The 21,549-nt window shown below is 41.9% G+C and overlaps 1 protein-coding gene across 1 annotated transcript in view; it reads left to right on the forward strand.

The window, feature by feature from the left end:
• LOC132764677 (espin) overlaps positions 1-21,549 on the forward strand; it is a 147,071-nt gene that overhangs the window by 101,506 nt on the left and 24,016 nt on the right. The window contains exons 8-11 of the mRNA XM_067472846.1: positions 1,670-1,816; positions 4,434-4,713; positions 17,683-17,828; positions 20,349-20,651. Coding sequence (XP_067328947.1) covers positions 1,670-1,816; positions 4,434-4,713; positions 17,683-17,828; positions 20,349-20,651 — 876 coding nt within the window. The remainder of the gene's footprint in view (positions 1-1,669; positions 1,817-4,433; positions 4,714-17,682; positions 17,829-20,348; positions 20,652-21,549) is intronic.

Consider the following 21,549-nt stretch of genomic DNA (forward strand, 5'->3'; position numbering starts at 1 on the left):
GTCGTTCCCTTCTATACTTCGATGACTGGTTCCTTGTAGTCCTGCAATGGCCATTGGGTTGATGCCTGGAGGAAAGCGCCAGCTTCGGAGTGTGTTCTTTACGTCGTCTGCATTAACCAAATCCTGGCTTTGCATTAAGCCCATTTGCCCCAAAGGGCCCCTTTGTTTCCTTAAGGGCCACGAGAGAGAGAACGGGATAAGCTGTCCACGTTAATCCTCCAGACCGCTGTTGCTGAACCCAAATCTCTCTGTTTTGGATTTTGGGGGTGGGAAATCCACTGTATTCCTCCCAAAACTGGCTCCAAAAAAGTAACTTTTCCAAAAAGTAACTTTTTCATCTGACACCGCTGTTGCTTGGACCCAAATCTCTCTGCTTTGGATTTTGGGGGTGGGAAATCCACTTTATTCCTCCCAAATTGGCTCCAAAAAAGTAACTTTTCCAAAAAGTAACTTTTTCATCTGACACCGCTGTTGCTTGGACCCAAATCTCTCTGCTTTGGATTTTGGGGGTGGGAAATCTGCTTTATTCCTCCCAAAACTGGCTCCAAAAAAGTAACTTTTCCAAAAAGTAACTTTTTATCTGACACCACTGTTGCTTGGACCCAAATCTCTCTGCTTTGGATTTTGGAGGTGGGAAATACACTTTATTCCTCCCAAAACTGGCTTCAAAAAAGTAACTTTTCCAAAAAGTAACTTTTAATCTAACACCACTGTTGCTTGTTTTTGCAATTATTATTACTATTATTTTTTTGCAATTATTATTACTATTATTTTTTGCGATTATTATTACTATTATTGTTTTGCAATTATTATTATATTTTGCAATTATTATTACTATCATTTTTTGCAATTATTATTAGTATTATTTTTTGCAGCTATTATTACTATTATTTTTTGCAACTATTATTATTACTATTATTTTTTGCAATTATGATTACTATTATTTTTTGCAATTATTATTACTATTATTTTTGCAATTACTATTACTATTATTTTTGTGCAATTATTATTACTATTATTTTTTTGCGATTATTATTACTATTATTTTTTGCAATTATTATTACTATTATTGTTTGCAATAATGATTACTATTACTTTTTTGCAATTATTATTACTATTATTTTTGCAGTTATTATTACTATTATTTTTTGCAACTATTATTACTATTACTTTTTTGCAATTATTATTACTATTATTTTTTGCAATTATTATTATTATTATTTGCAATTATTATTACTATTATTTTTTGCAATTATTATTATTATTATTTGCAATTATTATTACTATTATTTTTTGCAATTATTATTACTATTATTTTTTGCAATTATTATTATTATTATTGCAATTATTATTACTATTATTTTTTTGCAATTATTATTACTATTATTTTTTCAATTATTACTATTATTTTTTGCAATTATGATTACTATTATTTTTTCAATTATTACTATTATTTTTTTGCAATTATGATTACTATTATTTTTTGCAATTATTATTACTATTATTTTTTCAATTATTACTATTATTTTTTGCAATTATTATTACTATTATTTTTTGCTGCTTCTGTTCTGTGAAATGGGCTTCTGCTGGGAGACGTAGCACACCGGGGTCCTTGTGCCCGAGTCCTCTGGGTGCTAAAACTCCCTTTTTGGGGTCTCCTCTCCTTCAGCTCACTTCGCTGGAAGGCAGCCCCGAACTCCGCCGCGTCGACTCGAGCCGGAAATCCCGGAACTTCAACAAGCAGCCCAGCACCGGAGACTACTACAAACACCTGGGGAGCGCCGGGGAGCAAGGCAGCATGGCGCACAGCGAGGAGGTGAGATGTAGTTCCCCTGGGAGACGTACTTTCCCCAGGAAATTATACTAGAACTCCCATTTCCCTGGGAGTTGTAGTTTTCCTGGGACCTACTGTTCAACTCCCAGTGAAACAGTAGGCCCCAGGAAAACTACAACTCCCAGGAAAATGGGAGTTATAGTATAATAGTCTTCCTGGGAGGTTGTAGTTTTCCCTGGGAGTTGTAGTCTTGCTGCAAGTTAAAGGGTTTTTTTTTTGCTGAAAACTATAGTTTCCCTGGGAGTTATAGTTTCCCTAAGTACAATAGTTTCCCTGGGAGTATATAGTTATTTTCCTGAGAGTTATAGTTTGTCTGGGAGCTATACTTTCCACAAGAGTTGTAGTTTTCCCTCTGAGTTGTATTTCCCCTCGGAGCTATAGTTTCCCCAAGAGTAGAAATTTTCCCTGGTAGTATATTGTTTTCTTAAGTTTCCCTGGGAGTTATAGTTTCCCTAAGTACAATAGTTTCCCCTGGTAGTATATAGTTTTCTTACGTTTCCCTGGGAGTTATAGTTTCCCTAAGTACAATAGTTTCCCTGGGAGTATATAGTTTTCCTGATACTTATTTTCCTGAGAGTTATAGTTTCTCTGGGAGCTATACTTTCCCCAAGAATCGTAGTTTTCCCTTTGAGTTGTAGTTCCCCTCGGAGCTATAGTTTCCCCAAGAGTAGAAATTTTCCTGGTAGTATAGTTTTCTTAATAGTTATTTCCCTGAGAATTATAGTTTCCCCAAGAGTTGTAGTTTTCCATGGGAGTTATAGTTTCCTTTGAAGAGGCTGTTTCCCTAGGGGATGTAGTTTCCTTGAGAACTACAGTTTCCCTGGGAGTTGTCATTTTCCCTGAGAGTACATGGTTTTCCTTATAGTTGTTTTCCCGAGACTTATAGTTTCCCTGGGAGCTATAGTTTCCCTAAGGGTTGCACTTTTCCTGGGAGTATATATTTTCCTGGGGGGGGGGGGGGGATTTAGTTTCCCAGGAGTTCTGGTTTCCAGGGGATGTAGTTTCCCCTAGACTTGTGGTCTCCTTAAGACTTCCAGTTTCCCTGGGAGTTATAGTTTCCCTGAGAGTTATAGTTTCCCAGAGAGTTATAGTTTCCCTGAGAGTTATAGTTTCCAGGGAGTTATAGTTTCCCTGAGAGTTATAGTTTCCCTGAGAGTTATAGTTTCCAGGGAGTTATAGTTTCCCTGAGAGTTATAGTTTCCCTGAGAGTTATAGTTTCCAGGTAATTATAGTTTTCCTGAGAGTTATAGCTTCCAGGGAATTATAGTTTCCCTGAGAGTTATAGTTTCCAGGGAGTTATCATTTCCCTGAGAGTTATAGCTTCCAGGGAGTTACGGTTTCTCTGGGACTTACAGTTTCCAGGGACTTGTCATTGCCCTGAGAATTATACTTTCTCTGAGAGTTATAGTTTCCCTGAGAGTTATAGTTTCCAGGGAGTTATCGTTTCCCTGAGAGTTATAGCTTCCAGGGAGTTACGGTTTCCCTGGGACTTACAGTTTCCAGGGAGTTATCATTTCCTTGAGAGTTATACTTTCTCTGAGAGTTATAGTTTCCGGGGAGTTATATTTTCTCTGAAAGTTATAGTTTCTAGAAAATTACAGTTTCCCTGAGAGTTATAGTTTCCAGGGAGTTATAGTTTTCCAGAAAGTTATAGTTTCTGGGGATTTATAGTTTCCTTAGAGTTATAGTTTCTGAAGAGTTATAGTTTCCCTGAGAATTATAGGTTCCGGGTAGTTTTAGTTTCTGGGGATTTATACTTTTCCAAGAGTTATAGTTTCTGAGGAGTTATAGTTTTCCTGAGAGTTATGGCTTCTGTGGAGTTTTAATGTCCCTGAGAGTTATAGTTTCTGGGGAATTAAAGTTTCCATGAGAGTTATAGTTTCCCTGAGAGTTATAGTTTCTGGGGAGTTACAGTTTCCCTGAGAGTTATAGTTTCCAGGGAGTTATAGTTTCCCTGAGAATTATAGTTTCCTTGAGAGTTATAGTTTCTGGCGAGTTACAGTTTCCCTGTGAGTTATAGTTTCCAGGGAGTTATAGTTTTCCTGAGAGTTATAGTTTCTGGGAAGTTACAGTTTTCCTGAGAGTTATAGTTTCTGGGGAGTTATAGTTTTCCTGAGAGTTATAGTTTCCAGGGAGTTATAGTTTTCCTGAGAGTTATAGTTTTGCTGAGAGTTATAGTTTCTGGGAAGTTACAGTTTCCCTGAGAGTTAATAGTTTTCCTGAGAGTTATAGTTTCCTTGAGAGTTGTAGTTTCTGGGAAGTTACAATTTCCCTGAGAGTTATAGTTTCTGGGGAGTTATAGTTTCCCTGAGAGTTATAGTTTTCCTGAGAGTTATAGTTTTCCTGAGAGTTATAGTTTCTGGGGAGTTACAGTTTTCCTGAGAGTTACAGTTTCCCTGAGAGTTATAGTTTCCGGGGAGTTATAGTTTTCCCGAGAGTTATATTTTTCTGGGGAGTTATAGTTTCCAGGGAGTTATAGTTTTCCTGAGAGTTATAGTTTCCTTGAGAGTTCTAGTTTCCGTGGGAGGTGTAGTTTTGCGCTGACGCTGTCCCCTCTTCCTCCTCCTCTTCCTCCTCCTCCTCTTCCTCCTCCTCGCAGGCCTCTCTCCTGTCCAAGGAGGACGCTGTGCAGCAGAACGGCAGCCCCGCCTCGCCCCCTCCCTCCCCCTCGCCCTGTTCCTCGGAGGGGCAGGCACCCCCCTCCCCCACGGAGGAGCCCCCACCACTGCCCCCACCGCCCCCTCCCCCACTGCCCGAGGGGGGCTGCCCTCCGCCCCCACCGCCCCCCCTCCCGGCGGCGACGGGATCAACAGCGGGGTCCGAGAACCAGCACCCCCCCGCGGCCCCCGGGCAGAGGCGCTCCTCCTCCTCCACCGGAAGTAAGTCTCTCGGGGGGGGGGGTCTCGGAGCATGAAAGACGGGCATTGGGGGGCATCTAAGGGGATTCAAAGGGGGCATCTTGGGGCATCAGAAGGGTTATCTCGGGTCACCAAATTGGGGGCATCAAGGAGGGTCTTAAGGGGTCATCTCAGATCATCAAAGGCATCATGGAGGGTCCTTAGGGGTCATTTTGGGTCATCAAAGGGGGCATCAAGGAGGTTCTTTTGGGGTCATCAAGGAGTATCTTTAAGGGTCATCTCAGGTCACCAAATTGGGGGCATCAAGGAGGGTCTTAAGAGGTCATCTCAGGTCATCAAAGGCATCAAGGAGGGTCTTTAGGGGTCATTTTGGGTCATCAAAGGTGGCATCAAGGAGGTTCTTTTGGGGTCATCAAGGAGTATCTTTAAGGGTCATCTCAGGTCATCAAAGAGGGTCTTTAGGGGTCATCTCAGGTCATCAAAGAGGCATCAAAGAGGGTCTTTAGGGGTCATCTTGGGTCATCAAAGGGGCATCTGGGAGGGTCTTTAAAGGTAATCTCAGGTCATCAAAGGCATCAAGGAGGGTCTTTAGGGGTCATCAAAGAGGGTCTTTAGGGGTCATCTCAGGTCATCAAAGGGGCATCAAGGATGGTTTTTGGGGGTCATCAAGGAGGATCTTTAAGGGTCATCTCAAGTCATCAAAGGAGCATCAAGGAGGGTCTTTTGGGGTCATCTCAGGTCTTCAAAGGGGCATCAAGGAGGGTTTTTAGGGGACATCTCAAGACATCAAAGGGGCATCAGAAGGGTCATCTCAGGTCACCAAATTGGGGGCCTCAAGGAGGGTCTTAAGGAGTCATCTCAGGTCATCAAAGGCATCAAAGAGGGTCTTTAAGGGTCATCTGAGGTCATCAAAGAGGGTGTTTAGGGGTCATCAAAGGGGCATCAAGGACGGTCTTGAGGGGTCATCTCAGGTCATCAAAGAAGGTCTTTAAGGGTCATCTCAGGTCATCAAAGAGGGTCTTTAGGGTCATCAAAGGGGCATCAAGGAGGGTCTTTAGGGGGCATCAAAGAGGGTCTTTAGGGGTCATCTCAGGTCATCAAAGAGGGTCTTTAGGGGTCATCTCAGGTCATCAAGGGGGCATCAAGGAGGGTCTTTAGGGGTCATCTCAGGACATCAAAGGGGCATCAAGGAGGGTCCTTAGGGGTCATTTTGGGTCATCAAAGGGGCTTCAAGGAGGTTTTTTGGGGGTCATCAAGGAGTATCTTTAAGGGTCATCTCAGGTCATCAAAGAGGGTCTTTAGGGGTCATCTCAGGTCATCAAAGGGGCATCAAGGAGGGTCTTTAGGGGGCATCAAAGAGGGTCTTTAGGGGTCATCTCAGGTCATCAAAGAGGGTCTTTAGGGGTCATCTCAGGTCATCAAGGGGGCATCAAGGAGGGTCTTTAGGGGTCATCTCAGGACATCAAAGGGGCATCAAGGAGGGTCTTTAGTGGTCATCAAAGGGGCATCAAGGAGGGTCTTTAGGGGTCATTAAGGAGCATCTTTAAGGGTCATCTCACGTCATCAAAGAGGGTCTTTAGGGGTCATCAAAGGGACATCAAGGAGGGTCTTTAAGGGTCATCTCAGGTCACCAAAGGGGCATCAAGTTGGGTTTTTAGGAGTCATCTCAGGTCAACAAAGGGGCATCAAGGATGGTCTTTAAGGGTCATCAAGGAGGATCTTTAGTGGTCATCTTAAGTCATCAAAGAGGCATCAAGGAGGGTCTTTAGGGCTCATCAAGGAGGATCTTTAGGGGTCATCTCAGGTCACCAAAGGGGCATCAAGGAGGGTCTTTAGGGGTCATCTCAAGTCATCCATGTGGGCATCAAGGATAGTCTTTTGGGGTCACCTTAGATCATCAAAGGGACATCAAGGAGGGTCTTTAGGGGTCATCTCAAGTCATCAAAGAGGGTCTTTAGGGGTCATCTCAGGTCTTCAAAGGGACATCAAGGAGGGTCTTGAGGGAACATCTCAAGATATCAAAGGGGCATCAAGGAGGGTCTGGGGGGAGTCTTATGGCATCGAAGGGGTGTCTTGGGGTCAACCCATGGACACCTGGGGGTCACCCAAGGGGGGCACCGGTGGGCGTTGCTCTCCGCCAGGGCTCGGCTGCGCATGTGCGCATTGCGTTGCTTTCCAACCCTTCCAAAGTCCAGCAGTTCTTGCGCAAGGAGCAAAACCAGTTGCAGGGTGTAAAGTCCAGACAGAGAGAGCGAGAGAGAGAGAGATGGGATCCCCTGACCCGTCCTTTTGGCCCCGAACGAGGCCATATCGATCTCCAAAGCGATGGCTGACCAGTGACTTCCCTGCTTTCCTTTGAGGATCTCTCTCTCCGTTCCGGAGCCGGGATGAGTAAGTCCCACAGGGGGAGATAATAATAATAATAATAATAATAATAATAATAATAGTAATAGGAATATTCACTTAAATAATGCTATTGCTACTACTACTATTATTACTACTACTACTACTAATAATAATAATAACATTACCATAATAATAATAATAGGAATATTCTCTTAAATAAAGCTATTGTTACTACTACTAACATTCCCATAATAATAATAATAATAATAATAATAATAATAATAATAGGAATATTCACTTAAATAATGCTATTGCTACTACTACTACTACTAATAATAATAATAATAACATTACCATAATAATAATAATAGGAATATTCTCTTAAATAAAGCTATTGTTACTACTACTAACATTCCCATAATAATAATAATAATAATAATAGGAATATTCCCTTAAATAAAGCTATTGTTACTACTACTAACATTCCCATAATAATAATAATAATAATAATAATAGGAATATTCCCTTAAATAAAGCTATTGTTACTACTACTAACATTCCCATAATAATAATAATAATAATAATAATAATAGGAATATTCCCTTACATAAAGCTATTGTTACTACTACTAATACATTCCAATAATAATAATAATAATAGGAATATTCCCTTAAATAAAGCTATTGTTACTACTACTAATACATAATAATAATAATAATAATAATAATAATAGGAATATTCCCTTAAATAAAGCTATTGTTACTACTACTAATACATTCCAATAATAATAATAATAATAATAGGAATATTCCCTTACATAAAGCTATTGTTACTACTACTAATACATTCCAATAATAATAATAACAATAAGAAGAATATTCCATTAAAAATAATACTATTGCTGCTACTACTAATAACATTCCCGTAATAATAATAATAATAATAATAATAATAATAATAATAGGAATATTCCATTAATAATAATAATAGGAATATTCCCTTAAATAATACTGTTAATGCTACTACTAATAACATTCCCATAGTAATAATAATAATAATAATAATAATAATAATAATAGGAATATTCCGTTAATAATAATAATAGGAATATTCCCTTAAATAATACTGTTGATGCTACTACTAATAAAATCCCCATAGTAATAATAATAGGAACATTCCCTACTACTACCACTACAATAATAATAATAATAATAATAATACTATTGCTGTTAATAATAATAATAATAATAGTCATAGGAATATTCCCTTAAATAATGCTATTGCTATTACTACTATAATCATAATAATAATAATACTATTGCTGCTACTACTAATAACATTCCCTAATAATCATAATAGGAATATTCCATTAAAAATCAACAACAACAATAATAATACTATTGCAACTACTACTAATAACATTCCCATAGTAATAATAATAATAATAATATTCCCTTAAATAAAGCTATTGCTACTACTACTAATAACATTCCCTAGTAATAGGAATAATAATCCTGTATAGTACAGGGTTGGACTAGATGACCTTTGTGGGCTCTTTGAACTCTAGGATGATAATAATAATAATAATAACAACAATAGGTATATTCCTTTAAATACTACTGTTACTTCTACTACTACTACCAATAGGAACATTCCCTTAAATACTACTACCAATAATAATAATAATAATAATAATAGTAGTAGTAAATACTACTACTACTACTACTACTACTAATAATAATAATAATAATAGGAATATTCTCTTAAATACTACTACTACTACTAATAATAATAATAATAGGAATATTCCCTTAAATACTACTACCAATAATAATAATAATAATAATAATAATAGGAATATTCCCTTAAATACTACTACCAATAATAATAATAGGAATATTCCTTTAAATACTACTATTACTTCTATTACTACGACCAATAGGAATATTCCCTTAAATACTACTACTACCAATAATAATAATAATAGGAATATTCCCTTAAATACTACTACCAATAATAATATTAATAATAGGTATATTCCTTTAAATACTACTATTACTTCTACTACTACTACTAATAGGAATATTCCCTTAAATACTACTACCAATGATAATAATAATAATAATAATAATAATAATAATCTTGCATGGCACAGGGTTGGGCTGGCTGGCTCTTGAGATCTCTTTGAACTTTAGGATTATCCTACTACTAGTAATTATAATAATTATAATAATAATAATAATAATAATAATAATAATAGGTATATTCCTTTAAATACTACTATTACTTCTAAAACTACTACTAATAGGAATATTCCCTTAAATACTATTACCAATAATAATAACAATAATAATAATAGGAATATTCCTTTAAGTACTACAATTACTTCTACTACTACTACTAATAGGAATATTCCCTTAAAAGCTACTACCAATAATAATAATAATAATAATAATAGGAATATTCCCTTAAATACTACTACCAATAATAACAAGTATATTCCTTTAAATACTACTGTTACTTCTTCTACTACTGCTACTAATAGGAATACTCCTTTATATACTACTACCAATAATAATAATAATAATAATAATAATGGCATGGCATAGGGTTGGGCTGGCTGGCTCTTGAGATCTCTTTGAACTTTAGGAATATCCTACTACTACTACTACTACTAGTAGTAGTAGTAATAATAATAATAATAATAATAATACTGATAGGAATATTCCCTTAAAAACCACTACCAATAATAACAATAGGACGATTCCTTTAAATACTACTATTACTTCTTCTACTACCACTACTAATAGGAATATTTCCTTAAATACTACTACCAATAATAATAATAATAATAATAGGTATATTCCTTTAGATACTACTATTACTTCTACTACTGCTACTAATAGGAATACTCCTTTATATACTACTACCAATAATAATAATAATAATAATAATAATAAGCATATTCTTTAAATATTACTATTACTTCTACTACTACTACGAATAGGAATATTCCCTTAAATACTACTACCAATAATAATAATAATTAGTATATTCCTTTAAATACTACTATTACTTCTACTACTACTACTAACAGGAATACTCCCTTAAATACTATACTCCCTTAAATACTACTATCAATAATAATAATAATAATGGGAATATTCCTTTAAATACTACTATTACTTCTACTACTACTTTAGGAATGTCCTACTACTACTACTACTAGTAATAATAATAGGTATATTTGTTTAAATACTACTATTACTTCTACTACTACTACAGCTGGCTCTTGAGATCTCTTTGAACTTTAGGAATATCCTACTACTACTACTAGTAGTAGTAGTAATAATAATAATATCCCACTTTGATCCCTTGATTGAGACCCTTTCTCCTGAGGTTTTTAAGCAGTGGCTGGATGGCCATCTGTCGGGAGGGCTTTGCTGGCGTCTTCCTGTATGACCGAGTAACGGGGTTGGGCTGGGTGACCTTTGGGGGTCCCTTCCTTCCTCCCAGTCCTCGGACCCCCTTCGATGCCTTTGCGCCTGGTTTCCTTTGGCCGGGAAGGGCTTTGGGGGCCCTGAAATATTGATGGGAGCTTAATCCTCCGCCTTTTGTCTCCGGCGGCGGTTTCTTGTCACCCCGATCCCTGCCAAGCCTGCATTATTTAGTGCCACAGAGGCCCTGCGGCACCGGCTTCATCCACACGCACACACGTGACGCTAGAGTTGGAAAGGGACCCCCAAGGGACATCCAGTCTGACCCCCCTTACGCCATCCAATCCCTCCTGAGAGATGGCCATCGTTCAGGAGAGTTCTGTCGGGAGGGCTTTGATGGTGTATTACCGGGGTCAGACTGGATGGCCCTCTGCTGGGAGGGCTTTGATGGTGTATTACTGGGGTCAGACTGGATGGCCCTCTGTCGGGAGGGCTTTGATGGTGTATTACTGGGGTCAGACTGGATGGCCCTCTGCTTTGAGGGCTTTGATGGTGTATTACCAGGGTCAGACTGGATGGCCCTCTCTCGGGAGGGTTTTGATGGTGTATTACTGGGGTCAGACTGGATGGCCCTCTGTTGGGGGGGCTTTGATGGTGTATTACTGGGGTCAGACTGGATGGTCCTCTGTCGGGAGGGTTTTGATGGTGTATTCCCGGGGTCAGACTGGATGCCCTTTGGGGGTCCTGATTCCATGCTTCCGAGGCAGGGTGTCTCTCTGTCGGGAGGGCTTTGGCAGTGTGTTCTTGCGTTGGAGAATGGTTTCAGACTGTCTGGCCCTCTGCCAGGAGGGTTTTGATGGTGTCTTACCGGGGTCAGACTGGATGCCCTTTGGGGGTCCCAATTCTATGCTTCGGAGGTTGAATGTCCCTCTGTCGGGAGGGCTTTGACTGTGTATTCTTGCATTGGAGAATGGGATCAGAGTGGATGGCCCTCTGTCAGGAGGGCTTTGATGGTGTCTTACCGGGGTCAAACTCGATGCCCTTTGGGGGTCCCAATGCTATGCTTCCGAGGCAGGATGTCCCTCTGTCGGGAGGGCTTTGACTGTGTATTATTGCATTGGAGAATGCAGTCAGACTGGCTGGCCCTCTGTTGGGAGGGCTTCGATGGTGTTTTCCCGGGGTCAGACTGGATGCCCTTTGAGGTTCCCAATTCCAGTCTTCAGAGGAAGGATGTCCCTCTGTCGGGCTTTGACTGCGTATTCTTGCGTTGCAGAACAGGAATCAGACTGGCTGGCCCTCTGCCGGGAGGGCTTTGATGGTGTATTACCATGGTCAGACTGAATACCCTTTGGGGGGTCCCAGTTTCTGTCAGAAGGAAAGAAAGAAAGAAAGAAAGGGGAAGAAAGAAGGAAAGAAAGGGAAGGAAGGAAAGAAAGAAAAAAGGGAAGGCATGAAGGAAAGGAAGAAAAGAAAAGGGAAGGAAAGAAAGAAAGAAAGAAAGAAGGAAAAGAAAGGAAGGAAGAAACAAAGGGAAGGAAAGAACGAAGGAAAGAAAGGAAAGAAGGAAAGAAAGGAAAGAAAAAAAGGAAAGAAAGGGAAGGAAAGAAAGAAAGAAGAAAGGGAAGGAAAGGAAAGAAAGAAATAATTCGAAGGAAAGAAAGAAGTAAAGGAAAGGAAAGGAAGGAAAGAAAAGGGAAGGAAAGAAGGAAAGAAAGAAAGGCAAGGAAAAGAAGGAAGGAAAGAAAGAAGAGAAGAAAATGAAGGAAAGAAAGGGAAAGGAAAGAAAGAAAGACAAGGGAAGGAAGGAAAGAAAGAAAGAAGAAAGGGAAGGAAAGAAAGAAGGAAAAGAAAGGAAGGAAGGAAAAGGGAAGAAGGAAGGAAGGAAAATGAAAGTAAGAATGAAAGAAAAGGGAAGGAAAGAATGAAGGAAAGAAAGAAAGAAAGAAAAGGGAAGAAGGAAGGAGAGAAAAGGAAGAAAGAATAGGGGAAAGAAAGAAGGAAAGGAAAAAAAGGGAAGGAAAGAAAGGAAAGATAGGGAAGGAAAGAAAAAAGGAGAGGAAAGGAAAGAAAGAAAAAAGAGAAGGAAAGAAAAAAGGAAAGGAAGGAAACAAAAGGGAAAGAAAAAAAGAAGGAAGGAAGGAAAGAAAGAAAGAAAAGAAAGAAAAGAAAGAAGGATAGAAAAGGAAGGACAGAAAGAAGGAAAGAAAGAAAGAAAAGGGAAGGAAAGAAGGAAGGAAGGAAAGGGAGGGAAGGAAAGAAGGAAAGAAAAGGGAGGAAAGAAAGTGAAGAAAGAAAAGGAAAGAAAGAAAAAAGGGAAGGAAAGAAAGAAAAGGAAAGCAAGAAGGAAAGAAAGAAAAGGGAAGGAAGGAAAGAAGGAAAGTAAAGAAAGAAAGAAAGAAAGAAAAGGGAAGGAAAGAAAGAATTAAAGGAAAGAAAGAAAGACAAGAGAAGGAAGGAAGGAAGGAAGGAAGGAAGGAAAGAGAAAGAAAGAAAGAAAGCAAAGGAAAGGAAAGAAAGAAAGAAGGAAAGGAAAGAAAGAAAGAAAGGAAAGGAAAGGAAAGAAGGAAAGGAAAGAAAGAAACAAAGGGAAGGAAAGAAAGAAAGAAAGAAAGAAAGAAAAGGGAAAGAAAGAAAGAATTAAAGGAAAGAAAGAAAGACAAGAGAAGGAAGGAAAGAAAGAAGGAAAGAAAGAAAAGGGAAGGAAAGAAAGCAGGCTGGCTGGCTCTCTGTCGAAAAGGATGCTTTGGTGGTGCATTCAGGGGGTCAGTCTGGATGCCCTTTGGGGGTCCCGATTCCCGTGGTGGTGTTGGTGGCGGTGTGCCTGCCTCCCTCCGGTGGGACAGAGGCCTCTTTGTGGCGGTGGCTTTGGCGCATTAGTGTCCCACGTGTCCTGATCCGGTGCGCTTGGCCGGCGTTCAGCACGTTGCGCGTCTTAGCCCCAGAGGATCCCTTCCTCGGCCGGCCGCCTGCGGGGATTTGGGGCCTTAAGAGGAGCCGGGCATTTGCCGCCCAGAACCAGCATGGCCCAGTAAGGCTCCCAGTGGCCTCCCAGTTGCATGGACCGGGAGGACGCATGGACTTGGCGGACAGCACCAGGCAAGTCAAACTTCTCTCTTGCGCAAAACAAGCCTTTTGGGTCGGCATGGGCCAATTTGGGCCCTCTGGGGGGTTTGGACTCCAGCTCCCATCATTCCTAACCGCCTGCCGGCGGTTAGGAATGATGGGAGCTGTAGTCCAAACCCCGGCTGACCTGCGCTTGGCACCTGCCGGCCTTGATCCCTTCTTAGCCTCTACCTGCCTATTTCCGCACACCTGAGGCCCTTAAGGGAACGTCCCTCCTCCTTCGGGTTCTTTCCTTCCATCCTTCGCTTTCTGTCCTTCCTTCCCTTTCTCTTCTCTTTCTTTCTTTCCTTCCTTTTCTTTTCTTTCTTTCCTTCATTTCCTTTCCTTCTTCCCTTTTCTTTCTTCCCTTTTTTCCTTCCTCCCTTTTCTTTCCTTCTTTCTTTCCCTCCTTTCCTTTCCTTCTTTCCTTCCCTTTTCTTTCTTTCTTTCTATCTTTCTTTTTTCTTTCTTTCTCTTTTCTTCCATTCCTTTCCTTCTTTCTTTCCTTCCCTTTTCTCATTCCTTCCCTTTTCTTTCTTTCTTTCCTTCCTTTCCTTCTTCCCTTTTCTTTCATTCCTTTTCTTTCCTTCTGTCTTTCATTCTTTCCCTTCCATTCTTTCTTTCTTTCCTTCATTTCCTTTCTTCCCCTTTCTTTCTTTCTTTCTTTCTTTCTTTCTTTCTTTCTTTCTTTCTTTCTTTCCTCCCTTCCCTTCCCTTCCCTTCCCTTCCCTTCCCTTCCCTTCCCTTCCCTTTCCTTCTTTCCCTCATTTCCTTTCTTTCTTTTTTCTCTTCTTCCTTCCCTTCTCCTCCTTTCCTTTCCTATCCTTTCCTTCTTTCTTTCTTTCTTTCTTTCTTTCTTTCTTTCTTTCTTTCCTCCCTTCCCTTTCCTTTCTTTCCTTTCCTTCTTCCCTTCCCCTTGTTGTTTCTTCCCTTTCCTTTTCTTTCTTTCTTTCTTTCTTTCTTTCTTTCTTTCTTTCTATCTTTCATTTCGTCCTTCCTTCCCTTTTCTTTCTTTCCTTCATTTTCTTCCCTTCTTTCTTCCCTTCCCTTCCTTCCCTTCCCTTCCCTTCCCTTTGCTTTCCTTCCTTCCTTCCTTTTCTTTCCTTCTTTCTTCCCTTCTTTCTGTCCTTCCCTTTTCTTTCCTTCTTTCTTCCCTTTTCTTTCTTCTCTTCCCTTTGCTTTCTTTCTTTCCTTCCTTCCTTCCTTCCTTCCTTCCTTCCTTCCTTCCTTCCTTCCTTCCTCTTTCCTTCCTTCCTTCCCTTTTCTTTCTTTCATTTTCTTCTTTCTTCCCTTCTCTTTTCTTCCCTTCCTTTTCTTTCCTTCTTTCTTCCCTTCTTTCTTCCCTTCCTTTTCTTTCTTTCTTCCTTCCCTTCTTTCTTTCCTTCCCTTTTCTTTCTTTCCTTCATTTTCCTTCGTTCTTTCTTTCCTTCTTTCTTTCCTTCCTTTCCTTCTTTCTTCCCTTTCCTTCCTTTCCTCCCTTTTCTTTCCTTCTTTCTTTCCTTCCTTCCTTTTCTTTCCTTCCTTCTTTCCTTCCCTTTTCTTCCATTCTCTTAAATCCGACCGGGAACGTCCGCAGGAAACAAAAGGCCGTTCTCCTTCCCAAATTGCACCGGGTGGAAATTTCCACGGAGTCAGCTCAGTCTCGATCTCTGGGTAAGCTTGGCTGGAACCCGGTTCTTTTCTAAGAGGCTGAGTGGCCATCTGTCGGGAAGGATCGAATGGTGCCTTACTGCCTTGGACTTAATGGCCCTTGGGGCTCTCTGTTATGAACTTTCAAAATGGAAATGGTGGAGTCTCCTTCCTTCTCTGGACGTTTTTGAAGGGGAGGCTGGATGGCCAATGGAGAGAGTAAGGAACACTGGGATGTCTGTGGTGGAGAAAACACATAACATCTAGGATCGAATTGTCCCCGTTTGAAAGCCTTCCCTTGGGTGGTGGGCAGTGTGTTGTTGGTGGGGGACATTGGCAGGGCTCTTGGAGATGTTCATGGTGCCAATGGAGAGAGTAAGGAACACTGGGATGTCTGTGGTGGAGAAAACACGTGAAATCTAGGATGGAATTGCCTTCCCTTGAGTGGTGGGCAGTGTGGTATTGGTGGAGGACATTGGCAGGGCTCTTGGACATGTTTATGGTGCCAATGGAGAGAGTAAGGAACACTGGGATGTCTGTGGTGGAGGAAATGCATGAAATCTAGGATGGAATTGTCCCCATATGAAAGCCTTCCCTTGAGTGGTGGGCAGTGTGTTGTTGGTGGAGGACATTGGCAGGGCTCTTGGAGATGTTCATGGTGCCAGTGGAGAGAGTAAGGAACACTGGGATGGCTCTGGCAGAGGAAACACAGCAGATCTAGGATGGAATTGTCCCCGTATGAAAGCCTTCCCTTGGGTGGTGGGCAGTGTGGTGTTTGGGGAGGATGTTGGCAGGGCTCTTGGACATGGAGAGAGTAAGGAACACTGGGATGTCTGTGGTGGAGGAAACGTGTGAAATCTAGGATGGATTGTCCCCGTATGAAAGCCTTCCCTTGGGTGGTGGGCAGTGTGTTGTTGGTGGAGGACATTGGCAAAACTCTTGAACATTTCATGGTGCCAATGGAGAGAGTAAGGAACACTGGGATGTCTGTGGTGAAGGAAACGCATGAAATCTAGGATGGAGTTGTCCCTGGATGAAAGCCTTCCCTTGAATCGTGGGCAGTGTGGTGTTTGGGGAGAACATTGGCAGGGCCAATGGAGAGAGTAAGGAACACTGGGATGTCTGTGGTGAAGGAAACGCATGAAATCTAGGATGGAGTTGTCCCTGGATGAAAGCCTTCCCTTGAATCGTGGGCAGTGTGGTGTTTGGGGAGAACATTGGCAGGGCCAATGGAGAGAGTAAGGAACACTGGGATATCTGTGGTGGAGGAAACGCGTGAAATCTACTCAGGGGACCCCATTGGAGTCTCCTTTGGGGTCTCCTGAGTAGTGGGAGCAAAAGCTATTTGTGGAAGTGGTACATTTTCTGTGGAAATGGACACCCCAGCCACACACACATACATATTTTCATTTTTATTATGTGTATAAATTTATTATTATTATTATTATTATTATTATTATTATTATTATTACCATATACATGGGATCTTTAGATTGCATCCATAAAGAGCAAAACAGAAGCCACTTTGGCAGCCTAGAGAGGCTGTTGTTGTTGTTGTTGTTGTTGTTGCTGTTGTTGTTGTTGCTGCTGTTGTTTTCACCATATATTATTATTATTATTATTATTATTATTATTATTATTATAGATAGATATCCATGGTCTCTTTAGATTGCATCCATAAAGAGCAAACCAGAAGCCACTTTGGCAGACAAGAAAGACTTCTGTTGTTGTTGTTGCTGTTGTTGTTGTTGTTTTCACTACAGATTATTATTGTTATTAATAATAATAATAATAATAATAATAATAATAATAATAATATAGACATGCATGGGATCTTTGGAATGCATCCATAAGGAGCAAACTGATGACACTTTGGCAGCGAAGAGAGGCTTTTGTTGTTGTTGTTGTTGTTGCTGTTGCTGTTGTTGTTTTCACTATATATAAATTATTATTATTATTAATAACAATAATATAGACATACATGGTATCTTTAGATTGCATCCATAAGGAGCAAACCGGATGACACTTTGGCAGCCAAGAGAGGCTGTTGTTGTTGTTGTTGTTGTTGTTGTTGTTGTTTTCACCATATATTGATATTATTATTATTATTATTATTATTATTTATTATTATTATTATTATATTATTGATAGATATCCATGGGATCTTTAGATTGCATCCATAAAGAGCAAACCAGAAGCCACTTTGGCAGGCAAGAGAGGCTTTTGTTGTTGTTGTTTTCACTGTATACACATTATATTATTATTGTTATTGTTATTATTATTATTATTATTATTATTATTATTATTATTATTATTATTAATCACCGTATAGACATGGCACTTTGGCTTTTCTTCCTAGTCTCTTTCTAAGTGAGATGTGTGTGATCGAAATACTACTACTACTACTACTAATAATAATAATAATAATAATTAATAATTAATAATTTTGTTAACGAGCCTTCCTTCCTTCCCGCAGGCACCAAGTCCTTCAACATGATGTCCCCGACGGGCGACAACGCGGAGCTTCTGGCCGAGATCAAGGCCGGGAAGAGCCTGAAGCCCACCCCGCAGAGCAAGGGCTTCACCACCGTCTTCTCCGGATGCGGGCAGGCCGGCTCCGGCGTAAGGCTCTCCGGCCAATTCTGGGGCGGGGGGGGGGGGGGGATGTGGTTTGGCTAGTGGTCAGTCCCAACAAAGGATGCCCGCTCTCCTCAGGGTCTTTCCTGCATCCATTCCTCCCCTCTCTGTCCTCTTATCCTTTCTTCGTTCCTTCCTTCCTTCCTTCCTTCCTTCCAACCTACCTACCTACCTACCTTCCTCCTTCCTTCGGTCCATCCTTCCTTCCTTCCTTCCTTCCTTCCTATCTACCTACCAACCTACCTACCTTCCTCCTTCCTTCCTTCCTTCCTTCCTTCCCTCCTTCCTTCCTTCCTTCCTACCTACCTACTTACCGTCCTACCTACCTACCTACCTACCAACCTACATCCCTCCCTACTTCCTTCTTTCCTTCCTTCCTTCCTTACTTCCTACCTACCTACCTACTAACCTACCTACCTTCCTCTTTCCTTCCTTCCTTCCTTCCTTTCGTCCTTCCTTCCGTCCTTCCTTCCTTCCTTCCTTCCTACCTACTAACCTACCTACCTACTAACCTACCTACCTACCTACCTCCTTCCTTCCTTCCTTCTGTCCTTCCTTCCTCCCTTCCTCCCTTCCTTCCTTCCTACCTACCAACATATCTTCCTTACTTCTGTCCTTCCTTCCTCCCTCCCTTCCTTCCTTCCTTCCTTCCTTCCTTTCTACCTACCTACCTACCTACCTACCTACCAACATACCTACCTTCCTTCCTTCCTTCCTTCCTTCCTTGCTTCCTATCTACCTACCAACCTACCTACCTTCCTCCTTTCTTCCTTCCTTCCCTCCTTCCTTCCTACCTACCTACCTACTTACCGTCCTACCGTCCTACCTACCTACCAACCTACATCCCTCCCTACTTCCTTCTTTCCTTCTTCCTTACTTCCTACCTACCTACCTACTAACCTACCTACCTTCCTCTTTCCTTCCTTCCTTCCTTTCGTCCTTCCTTCCTTCCTTCCTACCTACCTACTAACCTACCTACCTACTAACCTACCTACCTACCTCCTTCCTTCCTTCCTTCTGTCCTTCCTTCCTCCCTTCCTCCCTTCCTTCCTTCCTACCTACCAACATACCTTCCTTACTTCTGTCCTTCCTTCCTCCCTCCCTCCCTTCCTTCCTTCCTTCCTTCCTTCCTACCTACCTACCAACATACCTACCTACCTTCCTTCCTTCCTTCCTTCCTTCCTTCTGCCCTTCCTTCCTTCTTTCCTTCCTACCTACCAACCTACCTACCTTCCTCCTTCCTTCCTTCCGTCCTTCCTTCCGCCCTTCCTTCCTTCTTTCCTTCCTACCTACCTACCTTCCTACCTATCTACTTACCTTCCTTCTGTCCTTCCTTCCTTCTGCCCTTCCTTCCTTCTTTCCTTCCTACCTACCAACCTACCTACCTTCCTCCTTCCTTCCTTCCATCCTTCCTTCCTTCCTTCTACCTACCAACCTACCTCTCTCCTTCCCTCCTTCCTTCCGTCCTTCCTTCCTTCCTTCCTTCCTTCCTTCCTTCCTTCCTTCCTTCCTACCTACCTACCTACCAACCTACCTCTGTCCTTCTCTCCTACCTTCCTTCCTTCCTTCCTTCCTTCTCTCTTCTCTTGTTTCTTCCAATCGTCATATTGCATCAGCCTTTCCACTTGCTGCTCCTTCTTCCTATCGGCATATTGTGTCAGCTTTTCCACTTGCTGCTCGTTCTTCCAATCGTCATATTGTGTCAGCTTTTCCACTTGCTTCTCGTCAATATTGCAATATTATTATTAATATTAGTATTTGATACATAACAAGATGAGTACACAGCAAACAAGATAGCTACACTGGCTTTGGTATTGGATGACACGCCGGACACTTCCGAAGTAATTGTTGTGCTAGAATTTTTGTAGTTTGTTCTTCCAATTGTCATATTGCATCAGCCTTTCCACTTGCTGCTCCTTCTTCCAATCGTCATATTGTGTCAGCTTTTCCACTAGCTGCTCCTTCTTCCAATCGTAATATTGTGTCACCGTTTTCACTTGCTGCTCCTTCTTCCAATCGTCATATTGTGTCAGCTTTTGCACTTGCTGCTCGTTCTTCCAATCGTCATATTGCGTCAGCTTTTGCACTTGCTGCTCGTTCTTCCAATCGTCATATTGCGTCAGCTTTTGCACTTGCTGCTCGTTCTTCCAATCGTCATATTGTGTCAGCTTTTTCACTTGCTGCTCCTTCTTCCAATCGTCATATTGTGTCAGCTTTTCCACTAGCTGCTCGTTCTTCCAATCGTAATATTGTGTCACCGTTTTCACTTGCTGCTCGTTCTTCCAATCGTAATATTGTGTCACCGTTTTCACTTGCTGCTCCTTCTTCCAATCGTCATATTGCTTCAGCCTTTCCACTTGCTGCTCCTTCTTCCAATCGTCATATTGTGTCAGCTTTTTCACTTGCTGCTTCTTTCAATCGTCATATTGTGTCAACTTTTTCACTTGCTGCTCGTTCTTCCAATCGTCATATTGTGTCAGCTTTCTCTCTTCTCTCGTTTTGCAGGCGGAGACCCCCGGCTCCTGCCCGCCCTCCCCGCCGCCCACCCGGAGCCCCTCTCCCCCTTGCAGCCCAGAGGCCCGCCCGGCCACGGCCCCCTCCCCTTCCTCCTCCTCCCCTCCTGAGCCCGTGGTCAACGGCTCTTCCTCCTCCCCGTCCTCGTCCTCCCTGCCGGCCAGCCAGGTGGACATCGAGGGCCTCATCCCCACCCACGACGAGCAGGGCCGGCCCATACCCGAGTGGAAGCGGCAGGTCATGGTCCGCAAGCTCCAGGTCAAGATCCAGGAGGAAGAGGAGCAGCGGCGCAAGGTGAGCCCAGACGGGGTCCGCGGGGGGGGGGGGGTCGCCTGTGTTTGCTGTGGGGACTCCCAACCACTGCACTTCACCACCAAAACACCGTATTCCACAGCCGTTTCACCCAGGAACGCTGGGATCTGCATCTTTATTCGTTCCGTCCTTTCCTTTCCCTACTTATTTCCTCTTTCTCTCATTTCCTTCCTTTTTTCCTCCTCTCCTCTTCTTCCTTTTTCTCTCCTCTCCTCCCTTTCCTCTCTCACTCCTTCTTTTCCTCCCATTTCCAACCTTCTTCTCTTCCTTTTTTCTTTCTCTCTATCCTTTCCTCTTTCCCTCCCTCGTTTTCCTCCCTTCATTATTTTCTCCCCTCCCTTCTTTCTTTTTTCTCTCTCCTTCCCTCCCTTTCCTCTCTCGCTTCTTCTTCCCCTCCCATTTTCTTCCTTCTCATCTTCCTTTTTTCCTCCTCTCCTTCCTTTCTACTCGCCCTCCCTCTTTTTCCTCCCTTCATTATTTTCTCCCTTTCTTTTTTTCCTCCTCTCCTCCCTTTCCTCTCTCCCTCCCTCTTTTATCCCATTTCCAATCTTCTTCTCTTCCTTCTTTTCTCCTCTCCTCCCTTTCCTCTTTCCCTCCCTCTTTTTCCTCCCTTCATTATTTTCTTCCCTTCCTTCTTTCTTTCTCTCTCCCCTCCCCTCCCTTTCCTCTCTCGCTCCTTCTTTTCTTCCCATTTCCTTCCTTCTCCTCTTCTTTTTTTCCTCCTCTCCTTCCTTTCCTCTTTCCCTCCCTCATTTTCCTCCCTTCATTCTTTCCTCCCCTTCCTTCTTTCTTGTTTTCTCTCCTCTCCTCCCTTTCCGCTTTCCCTCCTTCTTTTCCTCTCATTTCCCTTCCTTCTCCTCTTCCTTCTTTCCTCCTCTTC

Source organism: Anolis sagrei, chromosome 13, assembly GCF_037176765.1.
Source record: "Anolis sagrei isolate rAnoSag1 chromosome 13, rAnoSag1.mat, whole genome shotgun sequence".
Lineage (NCBI taxonomy): Eukaryota > Metazoa > Chordata > Lepidosauria > Squamata > Dactyloidae > Anolis > Anolis sagrei.